This window comes from Fomitopsis serialis (genome assembly GCF_022376445.1).
Source record: "Fomitopsis serialis strain Sig1Antser10 chromosome Unknown B0H18scaffold_41, whole genome shotgun sequence".
Taxonomy (NCBI): domain Eukaryota; kingdom Fungi; phylum Basidiomycota; class Agaricomycetes; order Polyporales; family Fomitopsidaceae; genus Fomitopsis; species Fomitopsis serialis.
The window spans coordinates 22,256-47,671 of record NW_025955001.1 but is presented as its reverse complement, the minus strand read 5'-3'; the positions used below and the strand labels follow the sequence as shown (position 1 = coordinate 47,671).

The 25,416-nt window shown below is 54.5% G+C and overlaps 8 protein-coding genes across 8 annotated transcripts; 5 read left to right on the top strand and 3 right to left on the bottom strand.

Annotated features, from left to right (window-relative positions):
- Nucleotides 1–1,771: 1,771 nt before the first annotated feature.
- Nucleotides 1,772–3,855, top strand: B0H18DRAFT_1119929 (peptidase S8/S53 domain-containing protein; the record flags this gene model as incomplete). Its single annotated transcript, XM_048034021.1, has 8 exons — nucleotides 1,772–2,029; nucleotides 2,084–2,349; nucleotides 2,403–2,622; nucleotides 2,685–2,795; nucleotides 2,849–3,048; nucleotides 3,105–3,242; nucleotides 3,299–3,743; nucleotides 3,799–3,855. 8 exons carry the CDS (start codon nucleotides 1,772–1,774, stop codon nucleotides 3,853–3,855), a joined length of 1,695 nt encoding a protein of 564 aa, XP_047892436.1.
- A 263-nt stretch (nucleotides 3,856–4,118) lies between these two features.
- On the bottom strand, nucleotides 4,119–7,373 carry B0H18DRAFT_1011920 (guanine nucleotide binding protein, alpha subunit). The gene is made up of 11 exons (XM_048029015.1): nucleotides 6,693–7,373; nucleotides 5,793–6,451; nucleotides 5,494–5,726; nucleotides 5,283–5,401; nucleotides 5,137–5,192; nucleotides 4,897–5,073; nucleotides 4,735–4,846; nucleotides 4,509–4,678; nucleotides 4,322–4,453; nucleotides 4,240–4,258; nucleotides 4,119–4,181 (listed from the first exon to the last, which is right to left on the bottom strand). Exons 1-8 carry the CDS (start codon nucleotides 6,928–6,930, stop codon nucleotides 4,515–4,517), a joined length of 1,758 nt encoding a protein of 585 aa, XP_047892435.1. The 5' UTR covers nucleotides 6,931–7,373; the 3' UTR covers nucleotides 4,119–4,181; nucleotides 4,240–4,258; nucleotides 4,322–4,453; nucleotides 4,509–4,514.
- A 4,479-nt stretch (nucleotides 7,374–11,852) lies between these two features.
- On the top strand, nucleotides 11,853–12,566 carry B0H18DRAFT_877978 (uncharacterized protein; the record flags this gene model as incomplete). Its single annotated transcript, XM_048040594.1, has 1 exon — nucleotides 11,853–12,566. A coding segment is annotated over one exon (714 nt), but the record flags the coding sequence as incomplete, so codon positions are not given.
- A 2,120-nt stretch (nucleotides 12,567–14,686) lies between these two features.
- On the top strand, nucleotides 14,687–15,307 carry B0H18DRAFT_430663 (uncharacterized protein). Its single transcript, XM_048038068.1, has 3 exons — nucleotides 14,687–14,794; nucleotides 14,849–15,071; nucleotides 15,135–15,307. Coding segments are annotated over exons 1-3 (351 nt in total). The 5' UTR covers nucleotides 14,687–14,792; the 3' UTR covers nucleotides 15,261–15,307.
- On the bottom strand, nucleotides 15,272–16,916 carry B0H18DRAFT_1095099 (coma-domain-containing protein; the record flags this gene model as incomplete). The annotated part of the gene is made up of 6 exons (XM_048032403.1): nucleotides 16,672–16,916; nucleotides 16,272–16,609; nucleotides 16,105–16,207; nucleotides 15,825–16,050; nucleotides 15,469–15,772; nucleotides 15,272–15,357 (listed from the first exon to the last, which is right to left on the bottom strand). Exons 2-6 carry the CDS (start codon nucleotides 16,585–16,587, stop codon nucleotides 15,272–15,274), a joined length of 1,035 nt encoding a protein of 344 aa, XP_047892432.1. The 5' UTR covers nucleotides 16,588–16,609; nucleotides 16,672–16,916.
- A 2,089-nt stretch (nucleotides 16,917–19,005) lies between these two features.
- Nucleotides 19,006–20,422, top strand: B0H18DRAFT_1011872 (uncharacterized protein). The gene is made up of 5 exons (XM_048029014.1): nucleotides 19,006–19,319; nucleotides 19,372–19,662; nucleotides 19,718–19,756; nucleotides 19,807–20,076; nucleotides 20,125–20,422. Exons 2-5 carry the CDS (start codon nucleotides 19,435–19,437, stop codon nucleotides 20,293–20,295), a joined length of 708 nt encoding a protein of 235 aa, XP_047892431.1. The 5' UTR covers nucleotides 19,006–19,319; nucleotides 19,372–19,434; the 3' UTR covers nucleotides 20,296–20,422.
- A 1,469-nt stretch (nucleotides 20,423–21,891) lies between these two features.
- Nucleotides 21,892–23,370, top strand: B0H18DRAFT_934241 (kinase-like domain-containing protein; the record flags this gene model as incomplete). The annotated part of the gene is made up of 6 exons (XM_048041772.1): nucleotides 21,892–22,093; nucleotides 22,156–22,386; nucleotides 22,442–22,732; nucleotides 22,788–22,826; nucleotides 22,875–23,144; nucleotides 23,200–23,370. The coding sequence occupies exons 1-6, from the start codon at nucleotides 21,965–21,967 to the stop codon at nucleotides 23,368–23,370; spliced, it is 1,131 nt and encodes a 376-aa protein (XP_047892430.1). The 5' UTR covers nucleotides 21,892–21,964.
- Nucleotides 23,371–23,621: 251 nt separating this feature from the next.
- B0H18DRAFT_877898 (chaperonin 10-like protein) lies at nucleotides 23,622–24,913 on the bottom strand (the record flags this gene model as incomplete). The annotated part of the gene is made up of 5 exons (XM_048040587.1): nucleotides 23,622–23,738; nucleotides 23,814–24,211; nucleotides 24,265–24,466; nucleotides 24,518–24,599; nucleotides 24,660–24,913. 5 exons carry the CDS (start codon nucleotides 24,911–24,913, stop codon nucleotides 23,622–23,624), a joined length of 1,053 nt encoding a protein of 350 aa, XP_047892429.1.
- Nucleotides 24,914–25,416: the final 503 nt, after the last annotated feature.

Genomic DNA, 25,416 nt, shown 5'->3' with positions numbered 1-25,416 from the left:
ATGATCGTAGTGCTTATGATATGATTCTGACGTCGCACAAGTCATTTGAGTCCTAGTGAGCTGTCAATCAAGCGCCGAAACCTCCCTACTGAAAGTACACCCGTCGAAGTATGAGAAGAGCCTGACGGGCGATTCGGCGTCAACGGAGGACAGCTGTCAGGTTGGGCTTGAAGTTCGCCATAACCACGGTCTTCAGCAGACAGATCTAAGATGGTATGTCGCTCTGTTTTACGGCTGTGTCGCGGCCATGATACTGAAGGTGACAGTTGATATCTCCACTTTACTGGAACTTGGGATACTGAAGGTCATATATTGGCTGAAATCATGGACGTGTACTTCGCCGCAGATATCACCCTCAGCCGCTAGGATGGCAAAGCGTCAACACACACCTTCCATCTTTACCTACCACTAGGTTCCCACTGTGCTGTGTTAGCCTTGATGGTCTAGGCGTACTACACAGAGACCACACGCCGATGATGCTCAATATGACTGGACGATGAACATCTAGCCTACGTTCGTGCGGTCTATGCAGCGAACGCCGGGGTGTACTTGCCGGCGGGAGAACTTACTACACTACTGTGGTATCATCATGCGGGAGAGGTTCAAGCGCCTTATCTAAGTATGTAGGACACTCACGTCCTAAATTAACACAGGTTTGTGATCATATCCGAATCGAAGACGCATGGTCTTCGAGTCTGCCTTCTGCGCTATCTCACTGGATTGGCGCACGCTAGGGGGTCCCGGGAGGACCCCTATTTATTGGTGGGGAGGCCTGATCCGGCAACCCGAGATTTTGCTTTTTTTGTCCGGACGTAGCCTTTCGATTTTGTCCGGATTAAATCAGGCCTTACGAGGTTCTGGTCGGTGCTGTCCGGACTCTGCATCAGGCCTCGGGGCAGGCGGTTCGGTGTCCGGATTGCAGGATCAGGCCTCCTGAGCCATGCAACTCACCGCCTTCGCACCTTCAATATGCACAGATGCAATGGGAGTACTACAGTAGTACTGTGTGAACGCACATTCTTGCCCCGGCAAACCTGCGTGCATACACTACTGAGTTTTACTATCGTTGTGAGAACAGTTATGTTGTTTATGCAACCCAACTACGATGCGGACATATGAGCCTCAATAAGCCTCGTGTAATGTGTGTCGCTCATGGCCCACCGGTGCTCTGAGTTGTCCGGGCCCTTGTCCGGACTAGGATCAGGCCTCGCGCGACATGGACCACCATGTCCGGATACTTCCTCAGGCCTCCGTCCGCATAAGGGACGATTTTGTCCGGATAACATCAGGCATACCCCCCTCAATTGGCCGGATTTTGTCCGGATTAAGATCAGGCCTCTCCCCCAATTGATAGGGGTCCTGTCCCGGGACGGGTACACCATGCTGCATGAGAATGTATGTGCACTGCACAGACTTCGTGCTTATCTCGCTCTTGCCTTCCGGTTGATCGTGTGACTCACCAAGCCCGACCACAAATGTCGACGGAGATGACGCTGACAATATAGCACTGTAAGTAGGCATAGCATGCCGCTTGCTGGGCCTTGGCACACATCAGCTTCTCCAGTCGGCTCTGTATCGGTGCGCAAGACTATATAGCCTCTTCAGGTTCACACACGATCTTTGACAGTCCCATGCTGATCGACCACTTTATCCGTATGGACTTCTAGATGTTCGTTGCGTCGACCCCGGCGATGCCACTATAAGAGATATCTGCAGCTGTCCGTCGCGTCCCAAGGGTCCGCCCTCCGCATCCCTGCACTCCCCGGTACTCATGGTTTTTGCAGGCTTGCTGAAAGTCGCCGCGCTCCTCCCCCTTGCCGCCTCGGGGGTGCTATGTCGCAGCGTCCCGAAGTATCGCAGAGATACAGCAGCACCCGGTTTCTCGCTCACCGGGGCAGCTGCTCCCGACACGCCGTTGACCCTCAAGATCGCCTTGACGCAGAGCAACCCTTCAGGGCTTGAGGATGCTCTCTATGATGTCAGCACCCCTTCGAGCCCAAACTATGGTCAACATCTAAGCAAGGCAGAGGTACGCGATCCAATACTTGCATAGTTGAGTCGGGACTGATGTTGCGTCGGATAGGCCGCGTCATATGTTGCACCGACCTCTGAGACGGTGTCTACTGTCAACTCGTGGTTGCAGAAGAACGGACTCAGCTCTACGATTATCAGCCCGGCTGGCGATTGGATCAGCATACAGCCCACTGTCAGCCAGGCGAACGAGCTGTTCAGCGCCAACTACAACGTCTACGTCCACGACGACACTGGGAAACAGGTTCTTCGTACTTTGGGTTATGCCATCCCAGAGGAACTTGCGGGCCATGTTTCTGTCGTCCACCCCACTGTGATGTATGGGCGCCAAAGTCCGCAGAACGCTCTCATCCTGATGTACTTTGTCATAGGTTCCCGAAGTATTCGGCCCTGGCACCCGTCTTCTCCTCTCAGCCCAAGAAGCGACAGCAACTCCGTGCAGACGATCTTTCCCTTGCCTGTGGTCTCAGCGTTACGCCTGCCTGCCTGCAGTCTCTGTACGGTATTCCTACCACTCCTGCTACGGAATCGTCCAACACACTTGGTGTCACTGGGTACGGCGACGACTGGGCCAACAAGGCCGATTTGGAGGTTAGAAGATGCCGCACGCAGCTGCAGCCTGTCCAGAGACCGCACTTACACATGATGTACAGAGTTTCCTGAGTCAATACCGTACTGATATGGCGTCCTCGACAACGTACACGCTCGAGACGCTTGACGACGGGTCTGATCCACAGACCAGCTCTGATGCTGGCGTCGAGGCGGTGAGTTCTCGCCGACATTCGTGTGGGTTCATCTGTGACGTATGCCCAATCAGGACCTCGACATCGAATACACAGTCGGTATCGCCACTGGTGTACCGGTGACTTTCATCTCTGTCGGCGAGACCACCAACGACGGGGACCTTGATGGCTTCTTGGATACGATCAACTACCTCCTTGGCCAAGACTCGCCTCCCCAAGTGATCACTACCAGCTACGGGGACTGGGAACCGGACATTGATGAAGGGATGGCGGTGTAAGTACCCAATGAAACCCCCGGCGAGCACTATACTGACGGGGATTTCAACCCAGTAATCTGTGCAATGCATACGCTCAGCTTGGAGCACGCGGTGTGTCTATCATGTTCGCATCCGGAGATGGTGGCGTGTCCGGAGTTCAGGACAGGGACTGCACAACATTTGTTCCCGAGTTCCCTTCTGGATGTCCATAGTAAGTACTTCGAAGGATCAAGTCTTCTCAACAAGAATATACTGATACCTTGCTAGCATCACGTCCGTGGGCGGAACGACAGGAACTCTCCCTGAGACTGCCGTCTACTTCTCGGGCGGTGGTTTCTCCAACTACTGGGCACGACCCTCCTACCAATCGACCGTCGTCCCCGAGTACCTTGACTATCTCGGCTCGACGTACTCGGGTCTCTACAACACATCCGGCCGCGGCTTCCCTGATGTTGCCACCCAGGCGCAGGACTTCGAGATAGTTACTGGGGGCAGCACTGAAACGGTTAGCGGCACGAGCTGCGCCAGCCCGACCTTCGCGGCCATCATTTCGCTCCTGAACGACGAGCTCATCGCGGCTGGGAAGTCTCCGCTTGGCTTCCTCAACCCGTGGCTGTACTCAACCGCCGCGTCCGCACTGACGGATATTACCTCGGGCGACAATCCTGGCTGCAACACCACTGGCTTCTCGGCAACGACAGGTTGGGACCCGGTGCGTTTCCTTGCATTCTGTACGTGAACGACGCTCGCTGACTCTACGACCACAGGTCACGGGTCTGGGAACTCCTGTGTTCTCCAAGCTCAAGACAGCGGCGGGGCTTTGAACGTCTTAGTTGATCTTAGTTCTACGACGATGTAATCCTGATGTCACTCCACAATGATGATGAGAGACTGTCTGCGGTTCCGTAGCGGTCTCAATTGTGGACACATCGGTTGAGACCACTAAAAGAGCATTGTCAGCGAGAGGGTTTCCGGCTTTATGCGTTCAGTACCTCTTTGATCGCGAGTTTCGCCCCCTGCCCATCATGTATGCTGGCACCTGGATCATCTCTAATGCCATAGACCTTGAGATCATTGAGTACCGCACCTGATAACGATTTGACGAACCAGCTCCCCAGCAGGGAGGATCACAACATCTTCGGGCCCTCACCTAGATCAAGCTGTTTGAGTGTGATATTCAACATGCAATGTGATGTGAGCATAGATACATAGTGCATAGCACAGTCGCTACAATTATATGGTGAGTCCGATATTAGGTTGACATACAATACAGGGGAGACTTCCGCGTACAACAGCATATCAGCAACGATACAATAGTTTCTGTTTAGGATAAGTTAGATGCGCCGGAGGGACCGCATGAGCGTGCGGGTGTTCATAGAATATCGGCGTCTCTCATGTACTGTCGCTGAATTCCATCATGTACTGCCGGCGCCGGACAGTCAGCAGCGGTTCGTGAGTACGAGACGATGAGGCGCACCGGTGGCTACAGTAACGGCAGTGGCTTTCGTATCCTGGCGCACATTCTCGGTGAGCCCGATCTCGCAGTGAAGGGCAAGCAACGTACGACGACGGAGGTTAAGTAGGAATAGAATGTCCTCTTCTCGGGCGAATGCTTAAGAAAGACGTCCTTGAACTGCTGCCGGAAGTCTGTTCACCACGTTCAAATCATCAATGTGGCGACAATGAGGATGTACGGTACGAACATTTCGCTACAGCTTTGGCCTCGTTTGGCCGGTTCCCATAGCTTGTGACGTATTGCGAAATTTGGACGCCGCGCTGGAGCTTCTTCTCCAGAAGATCACACTTGTTCAGGAACTGCAACTCCGGCGTAAGATGGTGTGATCCAAGGGGGAAGTGTCACGCACCAAGATTAATTGCACCTTCGCGAGCAGCGGCGAAGAGCAGACAGCCTTCCAAATGAGAAGGCTGTCCTGGAGACGGTTCACACGACGATCTTCTGCCAGTCTCTCGTCAAAACAGCTGATGGGAGCAAGGAAGATGAGAGCGTTGATGTCGTCGAAGTATGGGTACCATGCGTGTCGCTGTACAGAGCATATGTAAACGTCGCTTGGTGGGAGAAAACATGCACGGAGTGTGCAACTTACCAGTGATCGTGCACCGCCGACGTCGTAAAGTATCCATTCTCTGTCTGCGTCAAGACCTAATGTGAGTATCATCGATCAGATCAACCAATCATCATGCAAATGCGACGAACAGAAGTAGAACAGGGGTCACTTTGGATGATACACACCTTTGTCGAACTTGAACCGGTACTCCTGCACTCCCATCGTTCGTAACCGCGCCCGGACCACATCTTCGTCTGACGGCTCGTAATTCCGTGCAGCCACGCGCGCGACGTCATTCAAGAAGCTGTCAAGGTTGCCGGCGGCGGAAGACCACCAGAAAGAAGCCATCGGTGAATTTCCTCACAGCATGGCCAAGGCGGAGATGAAAGCGCTCACAACCCCGGTCCCTCCTCCAGGCGCGTCTTCATCTTCCGCCGACTCAGGATGGCCTGCACGCCCGCGTCGGCCCAGAGTGCAGACATTTCTTCGGCGCACGAGGAGATGACTTCGGCTGCAGTCTGGGCCTGCGGCTCGCCCTCGCCTTCCGCGCTGTTCAGCTCGTCCTCGTTGTCTTCCTGGCTCGATATGCCGAATGGAGACGTAGGCCGCATAGGTCTTCTCCTCGAAGGCTGCAACCATCACCGTCAGCGCACTCCTGCCGCGCCATCCAGAAAGTGAACAGACTGTCTACTCACAGGCCGCCTCTCCTGCTGCACGACATCAGCCTTCGCCTCTTCGCGGGAGCCGAGCGACGCCCGCCGCGCGGCGTTATACCCGGACTTCACACGCCGCAGCGCGGTCTTCCACCCAGTACGGCTGGTGACGAAGAACTCGCGCGGACGGCGTCCCGCGGCGTCGTAGCGCTCCCACGGCGCGGCGGCCCCCGCGTACTCTGGCGCCTCCGTGGACGCGGCGCCGAGGCTGCGCTCCAGGTCGCGCTGCACCTGTCGGAGCGGCGCCAGCTGGAGCTGGAGCAGGCGGTGGCGGTCGGAGAGCGGGGAGGGCGAGGGCCAGTAGGACTCGTCGTCGTCGAGGTCGTCTGCTGCGTCGGGGTCGATGTTTGGCACGAGCGTGTCGCCGGAGACGAGTGTTGCGCCAGTGAGGGTGCTGGAGGGTCCCCTGCTCACTGGCACGGAGACGGTAGTCGACGTGCTCGGCCGTGTGGTGGATGGTCGTGGAGATCGTGTAGGGGAGGACGAGCGGGGCGATTGCGGTTGAGAGCTGGATCGGGATAGTTCCCGCCCGATAACGTCGAGGATGGTGTTGACAGAGCGGACCAAGTTGAGGTGGATGACTGCCCGCCATGCAGATCGCTCTTCTATGAATTGTGAATACGCGTAGGTCAACTGAAAGTCTAAATGAGATACATCAGCGAGTGAGCATCATATCCTTGACGAGTCGGTTCATTCCAGCGACGCAGAAAGACAAGAAAAAGGGCTCAGCGAACATCGCAGCATAGCCTCTTCGGTATAACAGCAAGAGTGACTGCTGATCTCCGAGTGATCGTTGCTGAATTCACAATGTGTCTATTGAAGCACTGTCTAGAAGAGGCGGCGGACGACGCGACGGAGAGCACATTGACAGAGCGTACGCACTCTTGACTGTGGTGGATTTCCCGCTTTCGCTTTGGCCAAGTAGGAGCACCTTAATCGGCTTCCCTTTCTTCCTGAGCGCGGCCCGTTCTGCCTTGAGCTGCGCATCGATGTGCTCACTGATAAGACGCGCCTGAGCTTCGCGTTGTTCGCGTGCCCAGCGGTCCGCGGGGGATTCGTCCTTCGGGGGCTGGAGTGCACGAGTTAGAGGATCGAGCGAGTCGAGGGCGAGGGTCACCATGATAGCGGGCGACAAGTCGTCGAGCGCAAGTCTGCGACGCAGGATGTATATGCTGTGGGAGAAAGAACTGTGACTACAGCAGGAGCTACCGAAGTGGGCCTCGCTATTGTGACAGATGGGAGAACCACGCTGATGCGGTCAGGGGTTTATGAGAGTCTATCATCGGCGGGGCCAGTTGAAATCCGAAGCCAGGTATGCCTCCTCGGTTTCACGGTTGAGCAGGAGACAGCGGTGGGAGAGGACACCCCGGGGCCGGTTGATCCACTCGGACAGTGACGCTGGTCCGTTGACAGTACCTCCGATTTTGCACAGGAGCGGAAGTCGAGTCTGCAGCACGCTTGTGTGCGCACAGACATGCTGTGCGACGTGAAAAGAGAGAAGACATCAGAGGTGATGGTCTAAGTACATCAATGATTCCAGTCCGTGTGCTTGCGTGCGATGGTTGACGACAACTCGCACTCGACTGTGGCGTGGCACGTAGCGCGCCGCTCAGAGTCACGTGCCGACCCTCGAGCCGCTCAGAGTTGGCTTTCAAATTCGCGCTACATTGTACCGCACATCTTTTCATACTAGTTGCAATTCAAAATCTCAGCTCGTCGTCATTCCTACCATCTCGAGCGTTCACTGGCATCTCTTCCCACATGCGGTGCTCGTTGTTCTGGCAATCCGGGAGCTCGGTGCCACCTCCATCGGATATCCTGATTCAAACTCGCGTATAAAAACAAGCTGCAGCGGAAGAGGCGGCGTGACACTCCAGTCGTCTCGAATCGATTGACACAGACTCCTCATCAAGCTTCAAGATCTTCATGTGCGCTTCTGTTAAACGTGGATTGCCTCGAGTTCTACGCTATTGTCTTGACAGCTGTCACTGGCGCCGCGATGTCCTGGACATACATAAGTAGTTCCGAGCGTGCCATTGTTGGCTGGAGTCGGTGGACCCTATATTGCCTAATGCTCAACCCAAGACAGTGCGTCCAGTCAAGCTTTCGCATGTGCTGTAACCTCTCACACAAATTGGTCCAGTGGTGGCGCCGATACAATCAGCAGTCTGCCTACCTGCGTTTATGGGCACGGATTGCGTGGTGCGCGTTCGTGTGTCTCTGTGGTATGATTCTTACAGTAATCTAGGCATTGCAGGTAGATCGAATTGTCTCGAGCGCCTTCAACGAAGGTTCCATAGTTTTTAATCCGCATCTTAATGCCGTACCATGAGAGGATTCGGGAACCTACAGATGCCTCTCGGGTTCTAGCCCGCTGACCGGCAATAAGCCGCTCACGCCCACGATATGCTTGGGACCACCCTTCGGACCGATACTGGCAAATGAACCTCCCAGCGCGCATGCCATTCGGTAGCAAACTTCGACACCAAGGTCCGAATCGCGCCCGCTGGTCCATTGCCACATCCGCACCTTCTGCCTCCATCCTTGGTTTGGAAGCGCCATCTCCGCTGATTCTTACGTTTACCATCCATGGCACGACATCCGTTGCGGTCGATCCCTCTCCCGGATCGAGACGTGCCTAAGGGGTTCCTGAGTCTGCCTTCTGTACCCTCGTGGCGTAACTTGGGTTAGACCCGCCTCGCACCAATCTTGTACGTACGTGAACTCGCACCCCCGTACCGTGCCTGAGCGTAATACTAAAAAAAATATAGAAATACAGTCACTACTAGTGGCTGACGCATGCACGATGGTTTGCAAGTCAGGTATGTCAACCGACTCATGTATTTCAATTGGAGTACGCGTTTGTCTTTCGTCTCTGTATCACTGTCTCACGCAATGATTCTGCGGTCTACATATCGCACATTTCTCAGGTATGTAGAGATTATGTCATTCTACAACTGTCTGATTTGGGTCTCATAGTTGTAGTCAGATTGACGTCCACACAACGTGTATCAAGGTGATGACCCGCGCCACAATTCGCATCCGCGGTCAATGTCACACGACTTAACGATGCGCCACCAAGGTTTCTAGTCACATCTATATGGTCACTCCAGTACGAAGCCGAAGACATGCTGTAGGGGCCGGAGCAAAGAGGTGTTAGCACGGTGCGGTGAGACGAGCTCGCGTTGCTGCATTTTGACCAACCTGTTGACCGTTTCGCAGACGCCACCTCCAGGCTCCCGATACGCGTTTGGCCGGGCCCGAATTTAGCACGACGCCGCTAGAACTCCGAGCCCTACGGAACATAAGCAACGATGGCAGCAGCAGCACTGGGCGGGGCGCTCGTGGCGGTAGACAGCCCAATCCGGTGCGTACTATATGCAACCTTGCGGATTGGCACATTCACGCAGTTGTGCGCGCTGGCAGATAGTACTACTTGCTGTGCACGTCCGAGCTCTGTACACCATGTCATTCGCAGGGAATGTTGGCGAGCGAGCTTCGGGGCATGACCTGGTGAGCCCTGAACTGGAGACGCATGTGATCCTATGGTAGGACGCGCACTTGTCGGAGCTTTCAAATTAAGTTCGTGCGCCCACTTCCACAGCATCGGCGTGTCATTTGCACGTTTGGCGATGATTGCGGAGTAGTGCTGTTCAGACACCCCACAGCCACCACTTACTAACGCCACGCTGACAGCACCAGTCAAGTTGCGATGACGGTCCGACGTCCAAACGCCTGAATCAATGAGCACTATTACGCTCAAGTTGGCGAAGTGTGTAAACGTCCCCGCACAGGCTCTCGGACTTAGATGGGACATAGTGAGTATTCAGTCTGTTCGAATCTCGTGCGTACGGGCTATGTCTGCATAGCAGTGTCTTGATTCACATTGTGCGTCAGTGTGGTCCGCGTTGTATGCTTCGTGATGATGCCACCAGGACACCGCTTCTGTGCTTCGCCCTCGGCGGCCCGGGTGGAACCCTTCCCTCGAGGACACATCTCGCCGACTAAGTGAACTTGGGGTTAATATCCCAGCGGGTTTGCAGGGCATTTCAAGCCCCGCTGTGGCGGCTGTGGCGCGATCGCCCCGAACGTCTCTAAGTCGCGTCGCGCCCCGTTACAGCGCGAATAGTAGACTGCGTTTATATGGATACTTATGTACATTACAACGTTGTTACAAGAATCTATAAGTCAGGTCAATAGAAATTTCTTACTGGCTGCATTTGCAAGGTGGCACCTCAGGGTGCACGGCATATACCTATCGCGCAATCCCCACTCTACACCTCGATTCTGGCTTGCTTGCTTCACATACTATGGCCACAAAACGATGCAAAGACTGTCACAACACTTACTCTGTGTCTCAATTCCCCGCCCGTGTCAAGGACTCTGCAAACAGCAAAAAGGGCGAGCCGACCTCGTCATGTCGCTCCTGTATGGACAAGGCAAATGAGCGCAGGCGAATCAATGCAAAGAAGCGAAAGAAACCACTCAATGGTGATGACAGCGACGACTCAGAGAATGAAGACTCACTGGATGCTATGGCTCTGATGGATTTTCTCGAGGCCGCTGCAGAGGGTATCGAAGTGTCAGATTTCGAGATGAAGGCACGCATTGATCCCGGAGACGCCGTCCCATTACATTTGGATGCACGGAAGCAAGCGGACGTGATTGCGGAGATGGCGGGGGATCGTATGATGCTGCATTGGACGTGAGTACAGTCATATTATAGGATAGATGCAACCTTGCTTACGGAGCAGTTACGAGGCAAAACGGCCCCGTGTTCGCACTCAGGATACAGTGTTTAGCTTCAGCTGCGCGCAGTCAAGTGAGCGTGAGCAGAAGAAGAAGGAGCCGAAGACATCAAAGCCACGTACCGCACGTCGTATGGAGCGCTTCCCGTGTGACGGATGGCTGCATATCACAGTCGCAGGCAAGAAGTCTGAGATGATTGTGTCAGTTAAGCATGCAGTACAGCACCTCGCATACGTCGACATCGATCTCCCAGACCACTGGAAGGAATACATCAGCAAGCATGCACGGAACCAAACTCCCGGTGAAGTACGTACAACAATGCTTGACCTGCTGGCAGTGTGTGACATTTATGTATGTCGACCCTTCAGATTTGGCGCCATATCGTACGGGAGGAGCTAGAGGGCCAGACTGTCACAGAAGTCAATCTGCCGTACCGATCGAAAGCTGTGTACTATTACTGGCATATAGTCAGCAGAGGGGAGTGGAAACTCGCGGATAATCCGCTTGAGTCAGCGAGGACATACATTCAGCGAGCTGGAGAACATCAAGTTGCCCTCTTGGATGTGAAGGCTGAGCCGGGAACAGATGTTGTCGCATTCCAAGTCGTCGATTTCGTGCAAGAGTGGGCAGTGAATACCCAGGAACTAGCGATGGATTCGACGTGTGAGTATCAGGATTATCCCCAAACGGAAGTAAATCTTAACTTTAGATTCGATCAGGGAACACCAACGGAACCAATTTCGAACTCTTCGCGGCCGTTGCCGATGCGAAGGGGTCAGGCGTCCCACTAGCATTCTTGCTTGTCAAGACTACAAAGGACGCAGACAAGGGAGCGAAGGAGGCAATACTTACGAGGTTTCTGGGCCAGCTGAAGAAGGCTGGCGTGAACCCTGAATACACGCTCACGGACAAGGATTGGTCAGAGATTAATGCGATGCGCACCACATGGCCGAGATCGAAGCATCAGCTCTGTTTTTGGCACGCGCTCCGAGCACTGAAGCAGCGCCTCGCCAAGAACAAGGATACTCCGGCCCCCTACGATGTCGATAATGCACGTCGTGAGTTTGAGTTCATCAAGCGCGACTTTCTCCCACATATGCAGCAGTCGGATGCTGAACCTGTGCGTCATAATAATAAGAACAGCAGAACAGAATACTGAACATGTTTGTACAGGTCCCAGATCCGCCGGAGAAACCACTGAGACGTGTACGACTCCTCATCAATGGCCGGCCATCTGTGATCACCCCTGCTCTTCCTCGGATTGTCCTACCGCCCTCGCAAGCTCAACGTCGCATGAATACAACACACGCAGAGGTGTCGGAGGGCTTCGATGTTGAAGCAAGCGTAGGGCAGGGCCTCCGTCCATCAGAGCCATGTGTCAGTGGCCAGGACTTGGAGGATGATGAACGCAGCGACGAAGGTACGTACTGGGCAGATCGGGCAGAGCAGCAGGCAGAGGGTGCGGATGAAGATGAGGGATGGGATGGCGAGGATGACTGGGAGGATGTGGAGGATGATCTGCGGCGGCAGGTTGACGAGTTCGCAGAGGACGAGAGCAATATTGACGAAGACGCACCGAGCGACAAAGCCGAGACTGGCCAGAAGACCAAGAAGCCCGGGTACCAGTTCTGTCCACCTGCGCATCGACTGTCCATCCTGCGGCTCTTTGCGAAGCATGCATCGCAGCACTCACTCCTTCCCGAGCGGCATGGCGAGAAGCGAACAAAGGATGATATCCGCCGTGATGCCGTCGAGGAGATGTACCGGCATTGCGAAGTCAATCATCTCTGCGAGGTGTGGGCTTACCTGTGGAATTCGTGGTATTCACGGAAGCGATGGCCATTGTGGGCACGCGGTGCGTACTCCGCGAGCATTCCTTGCAAGCGTACGACCATGATGGTCGAGGCTCTCTGGCGAAACTTGAAACGGCTCGTACTTCACATGTACAACCGCCCGCCTGTTGACCTCGCTGTTCACGCGATCATCACGAAGGCGCTTCCACCCTACCGTCTCACTCTCCGACGTCTCCTGCGAAGCGACCGCGAAGGCCGCGCACAGGCACTCACGACCATGCAAGAGCACTTCAAGCACTCGTGGGAGCGACTCATGAAGGTCCCGATCAAAGGCGCGTACACGACGGATGTCCACCGCTGGACATGCGACTGCGGCGCTCAGAAGTACCATGCCTACCTTCTCTGCAAGCACCTTGTTCGGGCCGCGGGAAACCCACCTGCCTTATGGTGGGTGCAGGTACAGCGGTTTCATATTCCACCCTTCTACACAGTCCCCATCGACGGCAAGATCGCGCCACCCCCAGAACTGACGACGAAGCACGCATGGCTCAGTCGAATGCCCAGGGTGGATACCAGTACGTCGGACTCGGATGACTCGGACTCGGCGATTGTCACTGGCAGTGGTCATGGCAAGCGTGCGGCGGCGCCTCCCGGTTCGGTGAATATGTCCCGCGCATCTCAGGCGCAGGTGCCGGTGGCGGATACTTCAGAGGAATCGGGGGAGGAAGATTCAGTGCTGCCCGCCTTGGCAGTCACTAGTAGGTCATCACCGGTGAGTATCAATGTGCACTTCGGGATTACATGACTCGTATTCATTGCCGGGCACACCTACAGATAGATTCGTCACCTAACAAACCACCGCCTACCGGACGTGACGGGTTGTTGCGCGCGCGGGCGGGTGGAAGTGCGGGCTTTACAGTAAGCAATGCCACCCAATTGCAATGGTGCGCCAACACTAACACGATCGACAACGTCCGTGTCAGCTTGATGACGAAGACGACGTGGACGTGGACGAACATCTCCGCCTGTTACACCGCGCCGCTGATATCATTGAAGAACAACGCGACGCCGGTGCAGAGGGCCGCTTCGTCCAAAACGCCCTTCGCGCGACCCGCCCAGCCGTGCGTTGGGCCCGAGACATCGAGAAGCATGAGCGCAGACGAACCATGCCCATCACGAATACCCGCGAACGCGGGCAGGCGGCTCCTTCAAACGTTATAGGTTACAAGTATATCGCACGGCGCTGAATTGAAAGTCGTACTAGCTTGTTTGTTAGTATGTTATGCTTATCTTCCTACTTACTCGTCCTTACTACTCGGAGTCCTTAACTGTGGCGTGACTCTAGTAATCAGTATATTGCATAGTAATGAGTCGGTACAAAACAGTTGTAATGTACATAAGTATCCGTATAAACGCAGTCTACTATTCGCGCTGTAACGGGGCGCGACGCGACTTAGAGACGTTCGGGGCGATCGCGCCACAGCCGCCACAGCGGGGCTTGAAATGCCCTGCAAACCCGCTGGGATATTAACCCCAAGTACTAAGTGACGCATTTCCCGCCGCGCACTCTGCACCACCTACTATGATATCCGCACGCGATCTCGCAGCTTCGTCTTCAGCACGATGTTGTTGGTGGCTTGCTCCTGAATCACATGCTGATGTCAGGAAAGTCGGTCGTCCTGCACCCCTCAGTGTCGCGGATTTCAGTGTATCATTGGTTTGCGGATCGCAGCGTACAGATGCGCGATACCTGTGCAATGTCAGTCTTTCCGACGGAAACTGACAAATGATCCAGCATTAACTTTACGCGCTTACAGATCTGAGCTGTTGACTATCGTAACCTTGTGTAGACATGCTACAGTAAGCATCACTTAACTTCTATCTCGTAATACCTCCCCACGAGACCTGAACTGTTCGAGATGCCGACTATCCCCGCTGATCATTAGATGCCGGCTTTGGATATCACGTTGTTATTTCCAAGCCACCATGTCGCTAACTCAGCGCTAAGTACGCAGACTTTGCGGCCGCGACGAGTGCAACTCGTGTTTTGCTGGAGAGTGTACTAGTACGGCGATCGCGAATGGTGACGTGCCGGTGTGCGTGCATTGGACACGTTTCAGTACAGTGAGGCGGGGATCTAGACGATTGTATCTCCTTTCGAGCTGAGGTGTGGGCATCTCGCGCATATGCATAAGATAACACTGATGGTCTCTCGCTGTGTCAGACATCTTCAGCGCGCACCCGAATGTCTTCGCGTGTAGTACACTGAGCCAAACCTCTCCTTCGGCGGCGTGTCGATCGTCCTTGCGTCCAGAGAACCAATCCAAGTTCCCCAAAGATCACGGTGCGGCACTTTCTTAGCTCTCAGTAAGCGGAAACAAGACCTCTTTGAACGGAGCAGGCACTCGCGGGTCATATTTCTGTCGTCCACCCCACTGTAATGTATGGGCGCCAAAAGTCCACAGAACGCTCTCATCCTGATGTACCTTGTCATAGGTTCCCGAAGTATTCGGCCCTGGCACCCGTCTTCTCCTCTCAGCCCAAGAAGCGACAGCAACCCAGTGCAGACGATCTTTCCCTTGCTGCCTGTGGTCTTACTGTTACGCCTGCCTGCCTGCAGTCTCTGTACGGCATCCCTACCGCTCCTAATACGGAATCATCCAATACACTCGGTGTCACTGGATACGGCGACAACTGGGCCAACAAGGCCGATTTGGAGGTGAGACGATGCCGCACGCAGCTGCAGCCTATTCAGACACCGAACTTACACATTGGTGTACAGAGCTTCCTGAGTCAATACCGTACTGATATGTCGTCCTCGACGACGTACACGCTCGAGACGCTTGACGGCGGGTCTTTTGGATATGTCTCCCAAGGTCCTTTCGATAGCTGTCGTCTTGCCATGTAACCCGTTGAACGTCAATGCAATGCCGTCGTGCTTTCGCTAACCCATGTGTTGAACAACAGACGTGTAGCTGATTGATACCAGTACACCCGGCTCAGCACTACGAGAACGTCAGTGAACAAGGTCGCTAATATACAGGTTTACCATTGACTTCGTCGTCTTCCATCACCTCACGCGGACGGTATGACCGGCTTCTGGCCACCGCTCGTACCCTCGGTGGCCCCGCTCCCGGCCTTCCCAGAATCCTGCGAGCCGTCAAATGTCACGACGCGCGCGAACGTGCTGCCCGTGCCCCATATCCCGCGCCGGAGGCATGCGAGCTGCACGATCTGTGAGTGGTCAATGAACAGGTTCGCGCGCGCGCCCTGGTTCTGGATGTGGTACGCGAACACATCCGGCTCCGCCGCCTCGAACATGATCTTGTCCCGCGGCAGCGCGGACGTCACCGCCGAGATCACGTCCGTCCGCCATGCCTTCACGTTCTCCGTGATGCCCTCGCTCTCGATCATGATCATCTGCGACGGCGACGGTGAGTGTCGTCGTTCTGAAGGAGGATGTGCGACGTACGTATGCACCGGCTTGGAGGAACGTGTTAGCGCGGTCGATAAGCCACTTGGGGTCACGCGTGCCGGCGGACTCGAGCTCCTCGACGCTCGCGTCGCCGCCTGCGCCCCATTGGATGCCGACCTCGGGCTTCGGCTTCAGTCCGTGGGCGGCCGTGAACTCCACGAGGGAAGCCCAGTCTTCAGTAGGGATGGACAGGAAGCCGGACGAGAGCTCGAGCACGTCGAAGCTATGACATCAACTGTGAAATCATGGTGGGGAACGTTGACCGGAGGATAGTCACCCCATGTTCTTGCAGGTCGTGAGGTATTTTGAGATGACGTCCTTGTTACCGCCGGAAGAGGACAGGACGCGTTCGATGAAGCCGCCGGTGCTCACATAACAGTCTGCAGGACGCGCGTGCAAACACAGCTCGAGTGCAGATACAGTCGACTCAGAGACGGTACTCACTGTGCTTGTGTGCGGTCTCGATGAGCCCCTTTAACCTCTCCTCCGGCATGAGCGAGAACGCGCCGCCTGCAAACTTGATGCCATCGACGTAGTCTCCCCAGTCGCTGAGCAGCTCGTCGAGATACGTCTTCGTGACTGGCGCGTAGTATGGACCGCGAATCTCCGTAAGACCCTTGGTACGCGGCTTCGGGTCGAGAGAGTTGGCTGGAAGGAAAGAGTAGGGTAGAGATGTCAGTCGGGGAGCGGTGGAAGACAGGCCGCGGTGTGTGTTGCGGATGCAGGGAACGGTGCGGCGGAGTAGCGTCTGGATGAGCATCGTGTCTTGCTCGAGTGTATGTCTGAAGATAAGTTGTAAGCTACGCCGCGAGAGGGTCAGACCAGTTATATGCGTTCGACGTACAGACTTTCGGCTTGTCTCCAGTTGGTCTCCGGCGTTGTTGGAGACTATACGTCACGATGATGCGCTACTTGCTTGCTTTGAATAGCATCGAATCATAGTAAGTACATAGGCGAGTAAGTTCGCTGGTCCGTGCAGCAACCATCATCGTCTTGTTGACGGTTCGGTATGTAGGTGTCGCTGAGCATACCGTACCAAAAATGACAGCGAGGGCGGGAGAGCGAAGACAAAACGAGACGAAGGAGACAGGCGCCCGGGCGATCTACGCGTTCACAACAGCCACAACATCGCTCACTGGCAACCACTTTCGCAGCCACTCCCAACGCTGCCAATACCTCGTTGCTTTCTGCAGATCCTTGACTAGATATCGCTAAGTTACATACGTGTGACTCGGAGGTCCCGTAAGTACCTCGCTCGCGCAAACTAAATACCCAGGTCTCAACGGGACTGCAATCTTGTCCAAATTGCTGGACTCGGAGTGCACGTGGCGCCGCAACGCTAACGTCAGTGCGGTCAATGAACGCGAACCCGGAATGGCTGTCCATTTTGTCGAGCTCAGCCAAGACCTGATATGCCAGTACAGAACAGTGCGGTGAAGTAGGTGCGTTCCCATCTAATCATACGTCTCGAGCACTGTCGCCGATTATTAACAACTTCTGATTAGGGCGCGGTCATCCAGGACCATATTGCCGCACTAGCAGGAGTCCTGCATCTTCACATACTGCCACCACGTATGCCGCAGCATGTACAAACAAATCGAATTGCTAGCTGTGAGTCACTGTGCGACGCAACCTCACGCTGCTAATCCGTACTGTGGGGATTGTTATGTCTGCGAGAGCTAGCGAACGTCTATGAAAACTCAGCGACATAGCGAGCGGTATCTGCGACGACTCATGCTTTGCGAATTCACGGATTTGACCCGGGACTACGACGCATTTTGCTTGACCGAATTGATCTAGAGTCGGACACAGAGAACACGCTGTGTATGTGCTTCCACTGTGCCTTCCGTGGCGTCGTACAACTTGACATTTGGCTTACCTGCTGTATCCGCCGGGCACCGCCTCATGAAGCACTTCCGATAAAAGATGACATGTCTCCCAGGGCCATTGCCTCCGACAGGACAGATTGACTCAAATCGGCTCCGATGCTACCTCTCTGCCCCGAGTATGCGCAGGTCGTCGACGCATGTTCCACGAGGCACGCCGTCCCGGTGCTTGGGCAGTGTGTGGGTTCTCGAAGTACGCACAGGGCCATCTATGACAAGAGACCACGCCGTTCTTCCGTACGAATTCGGTCGATTGTTTGTAAGAACTTCTACGGGTAAGTGTTCCATCGCAACGGCTCCTTCCGAAAGCATGTTGCGCTGATCACGATTCACGATAGGCTTGCGGGGCGAGATGCCATGTATGAACGAGCGTGGGCCATTGGGCGCCGTGGACCCGTCAGTCTGCGAAAAGGGGTTGAGGTGCTTCATCGGCGGACATCCCAATCGGCACACGCGAGGCTTTCGATGTTGGGTGCGTACGACACATTATGAAGTTGTGTCATAGCAAGGAATCTCAGGCAGCCCTTGTTCACCCCGTCAACGCAGCGAAAATGGCTAGGTTTTGGGACTGCCACCGACTTCGTCGTGATATCACGTAGGTGTTCTGTATACATGTATGCCAAAGTGTGACTCCTTGCTCCGTCAGAATCACTGCCACTCCTTCCATTTGTCCTGGCGGGAGGCGTCCCGTCGCAGTCGTCTTTGAGTCGTCTCCAACAGTTCTGCGCCCAAGCCTAATCCAAGGTGGACATAGCCACTTATGTAACACTGAATAATAAACAGATTCACGATACACTGTATGATGACAGAACTCGACAGAACGAGTGTACGGCCAGTGATATGCTCCTCCTCCCGTTCCGGTCCTCAAAGCGCCGGCATCTCGATTAGGATGTGGCACTGAGCGGCAGTACTTACGCTCGACTTGGTCTCGACTCGAACCCACATATCACCTAGTGCTTCTAGTGCACTAACCCACATAACATCAATCACTGGCTGACGTGCTCACTGCCCATGCGCCTTTGGCTGTGCTTCCCCTTCGCGTGTCGCATGTGTGGTCCATCGTCCACGTAGTACTACTACGACTCGGAGCTTCCTCTTGACAACAAGCAAATTCTCCCTACCTGAGGTATTCGCGCGTCAGGCCTTCGGAACAGCTGGCAAGATTCCCTATTCGATGGCTTTGTTTACCGGTAGGATTTCGACCGCTGCGGTAGCATTCGCTGGCCTCGCCACCGTAGCTCTCTCGATGAGGCTCTTTCTGTCTTGGGGCAGCAAACGGCGCCACAAACAGACTGAGCGCGAGGTTCGTGATACTGTATGTCCCTCCTAAAGCATTCTGTATGCCTGTGCTCGAGTTGCTGAGTATAGCGTTCAGTTGCCCCGTGACTTACAGACCTGGCGTGCGCCCGTCGAAGACGAAGAATGTGAGCGCATTTGGGAAGTCGCCAGACCCACTTTCTCTGAAGCCGGCATTTATCTATGGCCGTACGACGGGGTCTACTCCAGGGCTGATCCTCGAGGAGTAATTCGTTGCAATGGATTTGCATACGTGACCCCAGTACGTGGTGATGAACGGGCAGCATATCTCCAAAAGTTCAACTGCTACGTCAGTATTGCTTCGCCAGGAGTTATCGTGTTAACTGATCAATGAATGCCAGAATGAACTCACACGAGGCGGTACAACTTCGGATGGATTGCATGTTGTCTTACGCGTAGCAGCTATGGGGAATGAGGGCCAACAGCATCTCAAGATCCTACGCAAGCTTGCTCGCGGCACGAGGAGCCTACTTACGGAGAACCATGTCGTCCCGCTCTGGAAGGAGGTTCACTTGGACGACATAACCTTCACTGTTTCACCGTACGTTGCTCACAGCATGAACGACTGTTACGGTGCATGGGCGAAGAATTCTGTCGGGGATATTGTTGATATGATTTTACAGTCACTCGAGGTAAGTACTCAGTCTCAGCAGCTTGCACGTCGTGTCTGACAAAACGACATCTCAGGCCATTGTCTTCGTACATGAACTCGGCATAGTACACAGGGTATGCTATTGACTTTGTCCGAAGTTCGGCTGGTTCTGACGTCTGCGAAGGATCTGTGCAAAGTGAACTATGTCGTCCAATGGCATCCAGAATCATTATTGACCATGCGACTTCCTCTCTGTCGCCCCCGCGCTTTTTTGATCGACTTTGAGACGGCCATCGAGTTCCCGCCCGAACTCCCCGTTGAGCAGCGCTTGTTGACCGGGCATCCCATGAAAGACTACCAACGTCTCCTTCCACCAGAGGTAGCCTCCGGGACGCCATATGATCCGTTCAAAGCCGATATTTGGCAGCTCGCCAACAGCTTCTCAGATTTCAAGGTGCGACTTATCTCTTTATTTGTCACGTTGATAACTGATGCTCGACAGACGACGGTCGCAGAAATCGATGCAATACTAGAGCAGATGCTGGAAGCAGACGTCTCCCGCAGACTGTCTGCGGCAGAGGCTCGGGACCAGCTGGCAGCGGTTGTACATGGCATGCCTGCGACTACTCTGCTGATTCCGCCTTTCGTCTTGCAATCTTCTGATGCCTTTTAACGAACAATTTGGCACATTTTCCGTGGGCTGCAATGTAATGATAGATATTTCGAAATGTGTGTACTCAATGTCTCCATTCGGATAGCAATGCTTTCAGTCCAGGTTGCCAATTCAGGTTGTTCACCACCGGTAACTGCGCCCGGGATCTGACGACAATCTTCTCTACCAGCATCCATCTAGATCATGTCATCCAAGTACTAGAAGTGTGCCCCCACAATGACTTGACATGGGGGCACCGCCGGCAGGGGCCAGAGCGCCGGTGTGCGGATGTGGAGGTCTTCGCCCAATACGATGCAAGATCCATAGACCTTCTGTGTGGCGTCCATGGTGCGTCGAGGAGGAGGTATGATCCATCTGGTACCTATAGACATATATAAGAGGTTCATTTCCTGCACTGACCCCGCCAGCCTCCCCCTCTCCCAATTGTCTTCTGCTATCGTGCAGCGCGATAATAGAAACTTCATCCAATCATCCGTACGTGTTTCCCCTGTTCTTGTCAGCCCTCAGTTCAGTCTTAACTCCAGGTCAACAGATATCCGAAACTACTGCACGCCACACAATGTCAACACCAGGTATCAGTGCTATACCTAACATCAGGATCCGTGTAGGGTTTTCATTACCACGTCAAATTGTTTTCGAAGTGCTGATCGCGCGTATGTCACTGGCAGGGCAACTATGAAGTTATAGGAACCACAGCTGTTGGAAGGCTCGTCGCGCCTATTGAAAGCGTCACAGGTGTACGTAGTACTCACCATCATGACGGGGTCGAATTAGAGCTCACAGAATACACAGCCCAGGCTCCTACTGGAATTCGGTAATGGCGATCGAATGGCTTTCCGCAGTACCCAGTGCCGCATGGTAAAGTGAGTCGCTGCTAGTTCTTCATGCTCTATGCGATATCTGAACCGCAATTTCAAGCAAAATTGTGAGCGCGAGGCCGCCGGCGTAGGGAAAGCCTCTGGAAGCAGGGTCATGAGCAGCAACATCTTGCTTATAGCATATGGTTGATACGGTGTTTCCTATGTAACAACTGTATCACCGGTTACCAATGTCTTACACCTGTACTTACTACTGAATTCACACCTCTTCAAGTTGTCCTACTCACAGGCGCGGATTTTCGCCGCAGACCCCGGTACACCACTGGTGCCGGGCGCGACTGGCCACAACTCCGAGTCAGCTTTGCGAAGTCGTCCCGGGGCCTGACCTGCCCTCATGACTTCGGATCAGTGTAAATAACAAATGATAAACCGACTTGAATCGACAATTAGTCCTCAAGATTGAGGGGCCACCTCGCAGTGTTGTGATCAAAGGCAAATAAGCCAGAGGACTGACAGTGCCAACTTGGTGGACGGGAGCCTGATCGCGGCAGTCTGGTCACAGGTAAGTAATGTTATCGGGTAACTAAGAAGATGATATGACTTGCTGAGGCAATACTGTTTCGTACCTTCGCAGTTGTGTTTCCCCGAGCGGTACGGTGCTGTCACTGAGTCGGCATGTACATACGCTCGTCGCTCGATCGAGGGGGACGAATAGATTAGACACGATCACATGATGCACCAAACCCAACCGCATTCGAGCGCGTCGCGCGACCGCAGCTATCATTCCTCAGAATCCTCTTGGGTTCGTCTTGCATTTTGGTGGAACATACTTGCGGTAGATCACTGCATACATGCATACGGCTCAATCTGCTAACAAGTTTACAACCGCCGCTGTTGCGGCACTTGCTGGTGTCGCCACAGTAGCTGTGACTGTACGGCTCTTCCGGGCCTGGATCCGTGGCAGAGGCTCTGTACAATGCGTGCGTAACGTGTTATTTCTCGTGGGACGTCTTTCAATTCTGATCTTTCTGAGGTCAACAAGAAGTTTCCACGCGACTTGGATACGTGGCGCTTGCTCGACGGAGCGGAAACTGTCCTCGTCTGGGAGGCCGTCCGGCCCACTCTTCATGACGCTGGCATCTGTCTGTGGACATACGACGGAGCCAGCTCAAGAGCTAATCCGGAACAGACCGATGTATCGAATGGATTTGCCTACGTAACACCAGTCCGTGGCGAAGCATGGTCTCAAAACCTCAGGAGGTTCAATTGCCATGTGAGTCTCGGTGTAGAAAGTTTCATGTATTCACTCAGTATGCAATGCACGACAGAATGAGCTGACCTGGGGAGGATCGACTACAGGTGGGCTGAATGTGGTGATTCGCGTTGCGGCCATAGGAAACGAGGGTAAAAAGCATGTGGAAATTCTGCGCAAGTTGGCCCGCGGCACGATCAGTTTGATGACGAATAACCATGTTGTGCCTCTCTGGAAAGAGGTGCAGTTGGACGACATCATCTTCATAATCTCGCCATACGTTGGTTACAGCATGGATCAATGTTATGGGCGTTGGGCGAACAACTCCGTCGGAGATATAGTTGATATGATCATACAGGCACTCGAAGTGAGTGCCTCGCGTGTTCTCAATTCTGTATGCGTGCGCTAAGACCATTCGGTAGGCAATTGCCTTCGTGCACAGCCTCGGAATAGTGCACAGGGTACGATACCCACGTTCTAAGCTTCTGCACCTCCTGACAGAATCGAAGGATCTATGCAAGGCAAATTATGTGGTCCAGTGGCATCCCGAATCCCTATCGACTATGCGGGTGCCTCTATCCCGACCACGTGCATTCTTGACCGATTTCGAGACGGCGCACGAGTTCCCTCCGGACCAGCCTGTTGAGGAGCACTTGCTGACCGGCCCCCCTGTCGAGGATTATCAGCGACCCGTCCCTCCTGAGTTGGCGTCCGGTTCACCGTACGACCCATACAAAGCCGATGTATGGCAGCTGGCCGAGAGTTTCTCCGACTTCAAGGTGCGTCGCACGGGGCTTATGTTCCTCGCATTCCTCGTTGACCGACGCTGGTCAGACCACCGTCCTTGATATTGATGCGGTTCTCGCACAAATGTTCGAACCGGATACGTCCCTGAGGCTGTCCGCGTCAGAGGCTCGTGACAAATTGGCAGAGGGTGTACACAGCATCCCGCCGACAGGTCTTCTGATCCCGCCATTATTGTTGAATCCACTGCCAGACTTTTAACCACATCCTCGAAAGTGTCAGGCCGTTGTATGCGCGAATCACCGGCTCAGCTCCCAGTACTTACATTTGCTCGTTTGGATCAACGTATGAGCCGATTTACCGACACTAGACATTGGCTGGTACTCCATACAGACAGAGGCGCCACAGGGATATCGTGCACATAATTGCTGATTCATGTTGGGCTCGTTGATAGGACTTCGACGCGACATGTCCTCTCCCGATTACAGTATCTGTTGGTGCTACACAGCTCCTCACACGGCCTCCTGTGGATGCGCTACTAGCTTCACGCAGCTGACTCCCTTTCCGACCTTTTCCACCCCTGCAGGTATTCCCTCCAAGCCGCCGGGGACGACCTCAACCGGGACTGGCTACATGCAACTTCGTCAGCCCACCGCCGAATACTGAGACACCAGCAACGGCCGACCAAACGGCCGAGCACATACCTTCAGCGCGCCCTCCGCGAGCAGCTCCGTCAGCTTCGAGTACAGGCTCGCGCCGAGCTTGCGGTTCTGCGGGATATGCACGTCGCCCCACACAGAGAAGTTCGTCTTCTCGGGCACCTTCTTCTCCGGCGCTACCAGGTTGTGCCCCACCGCCGCGAGGACCCCGCCGCGCGCGAGGAGGTCGTAGCCGAGATTCTGTGTCTCTTCCGAGCCGACGGCATCGTAGATGGTCTTGAACGGCTCTGGGGTGATCTTCCGGATCTCTGCGCGGAGCGCGTCGGCGGGTAGCTTGCGGTCGAGGACGTGTGTGGCGCCGAGGGACTTGAGGAACGAGGCGTTGCTCAGGGAGGCTGTGGTGATAATAGGGCTAAAGCCGGACAGTTTGAGTAGCTGGATGGCTACGCGGCGATCAGCTGTGCTTGCGATATGCACGGCCCGGAGAATGTCTTACTCATTTGGCCGACGGTGCTGGCGCCGCTGAAGACAATCGTGGGCTGCCCTTGGTACTTGCCGTGGCCGCCTTCTTCCCAAGGAGGCGTCAGGCTACACGTACCGCCGAATACGTTCACTCCATCGTGGTATAGCGCCATGGCGGAGGTCGCCAGAGCGAGAGGGATCGTGGCGGCTTGGTCAAAGGTGATAAAATGGGGGATCTAAGAACAGGTCAGTTGGGCACGCCTTGTAGACGATGCACTGTCCGGTACCTTTGCAGTCGTGTCCTCGGACGTGAGGGCATACTGCTGGAAGCCAGCACAGCGGCCATCTCCGAACTCGCATTGCTGGAACCTGCGGGTTGATCCACGAAATTGTTAGTCTACATGTGGCGTAAGGGAAATCGCGCCGTACACTCTATCGCCCTTCTTAAACTTCGTGACGCCCTCGCCGACTTCCTCGACGGTACCTGCAGCATCGAAGCCGAGGATCACTGGATACTTCTCGACGAGGATCCCCATAGATTGGATCGCCCAGTCAACCGGTGCCAGTGCCGCGGCCTCGACCTTGATCAAGAGCTCTCCGGGGCCGGGCTTGTACGTAGGTACAGACCTAACGACGAAGGGAGCTTGTTTCTCGGGAAGAAAGAGTGCTCGGTGTTCGGACATGGCGTCGAGGAGAACTTGAATATTATGTTTGGAGTCTTGTGATTCGATGGCGAGTTCGAGGATTCTGCTTTTAGAGTTATATACTCCGAGTCATGGGATGTTCCTGCGGATGACCATCGACCGCGATATGGACATAGTGATGAACTGTCAACGGGGCGGGGAGTGTCCGCCCGATGTCATTCTCATACGCACCTGATTAATCACACCGTACGGAATCGCGAGCGGGGCACAGGTGTCTGCACAATGCTTGGGGCTTGAGCTTGACTTGGCTGGGTACAGCTCGGCGAGAGTAGTACGCAATAGAGACGGCGGAAGTACATGTCGTTGTATTGTCATCCTGCGAACGTCAGTATCGTGTGGTCAGGGGGGCGCAATCAAGAGACATGATCCTCGAATGAACCGAGTTCGCGGAACACATCTGTTCGGCACAGAGCATTCTGTCCCTAGTTCTGCAAGTACTGATTTTGCAATGTCTTGTCATATCACCCAACACGCATTTCCTT

Bases quoted from the DNA above. Each gene is read 5' to 3' on its own strand.
- B0H18DRAFT_1011920 (XM_048029015.1), bottom strand. From the start codon at position 6,930: ATGGTGACCCTCGCCCTCGACTCGCTCGATCCTCTAACTCGTGCACTC. The intron at 5,074-5,136 runs GTAAGTTGCACA...TGCTCTGTACAG, and splicing joins TCGGCGGTGCACGATCACTG to CGACACGCATGGTACCCATA. The intron at 4,679-4,734 runs GTTCGTACCGTA...CGTGGTGAACAG, and splicing joins GGCCAAAGCTGTAGCGAAAT to ACTTCCGGCAGCAGTTCAAG.
- B0H18DRAFT_430663 (XM_048038068.1), top strand. The intron at 15,072-15,134 runs GTGAGACGATGC...ATTGGTGTACAG, and splicing joins CCAACAAGGCCGATTTGGAG to AGCTTCCTGAGTCAATACCG.
- B0H18DRAFT_1011872 (XM_048029014.1), top strand. From the start codon at position 19,435: ATGGGGAATGAGGGCCAACAGCATCTCAAGATCCTACGCAAGCTTGCT. The intron at 19,757-19,806 runs GTATGCTATTGA...ACGTCTGCGAAG, and splicing joins AACTCGGCATAGTACACAGG to GATCTGTGCAAAGTGAACTA. The intron at 20,077-20,124 runs GTGCGACTTATC...GATGCTCGACAG, and splicing joins ACAGCTTCTCAGATTTCAAG to ACGACGGTCGCAGAAATCGA.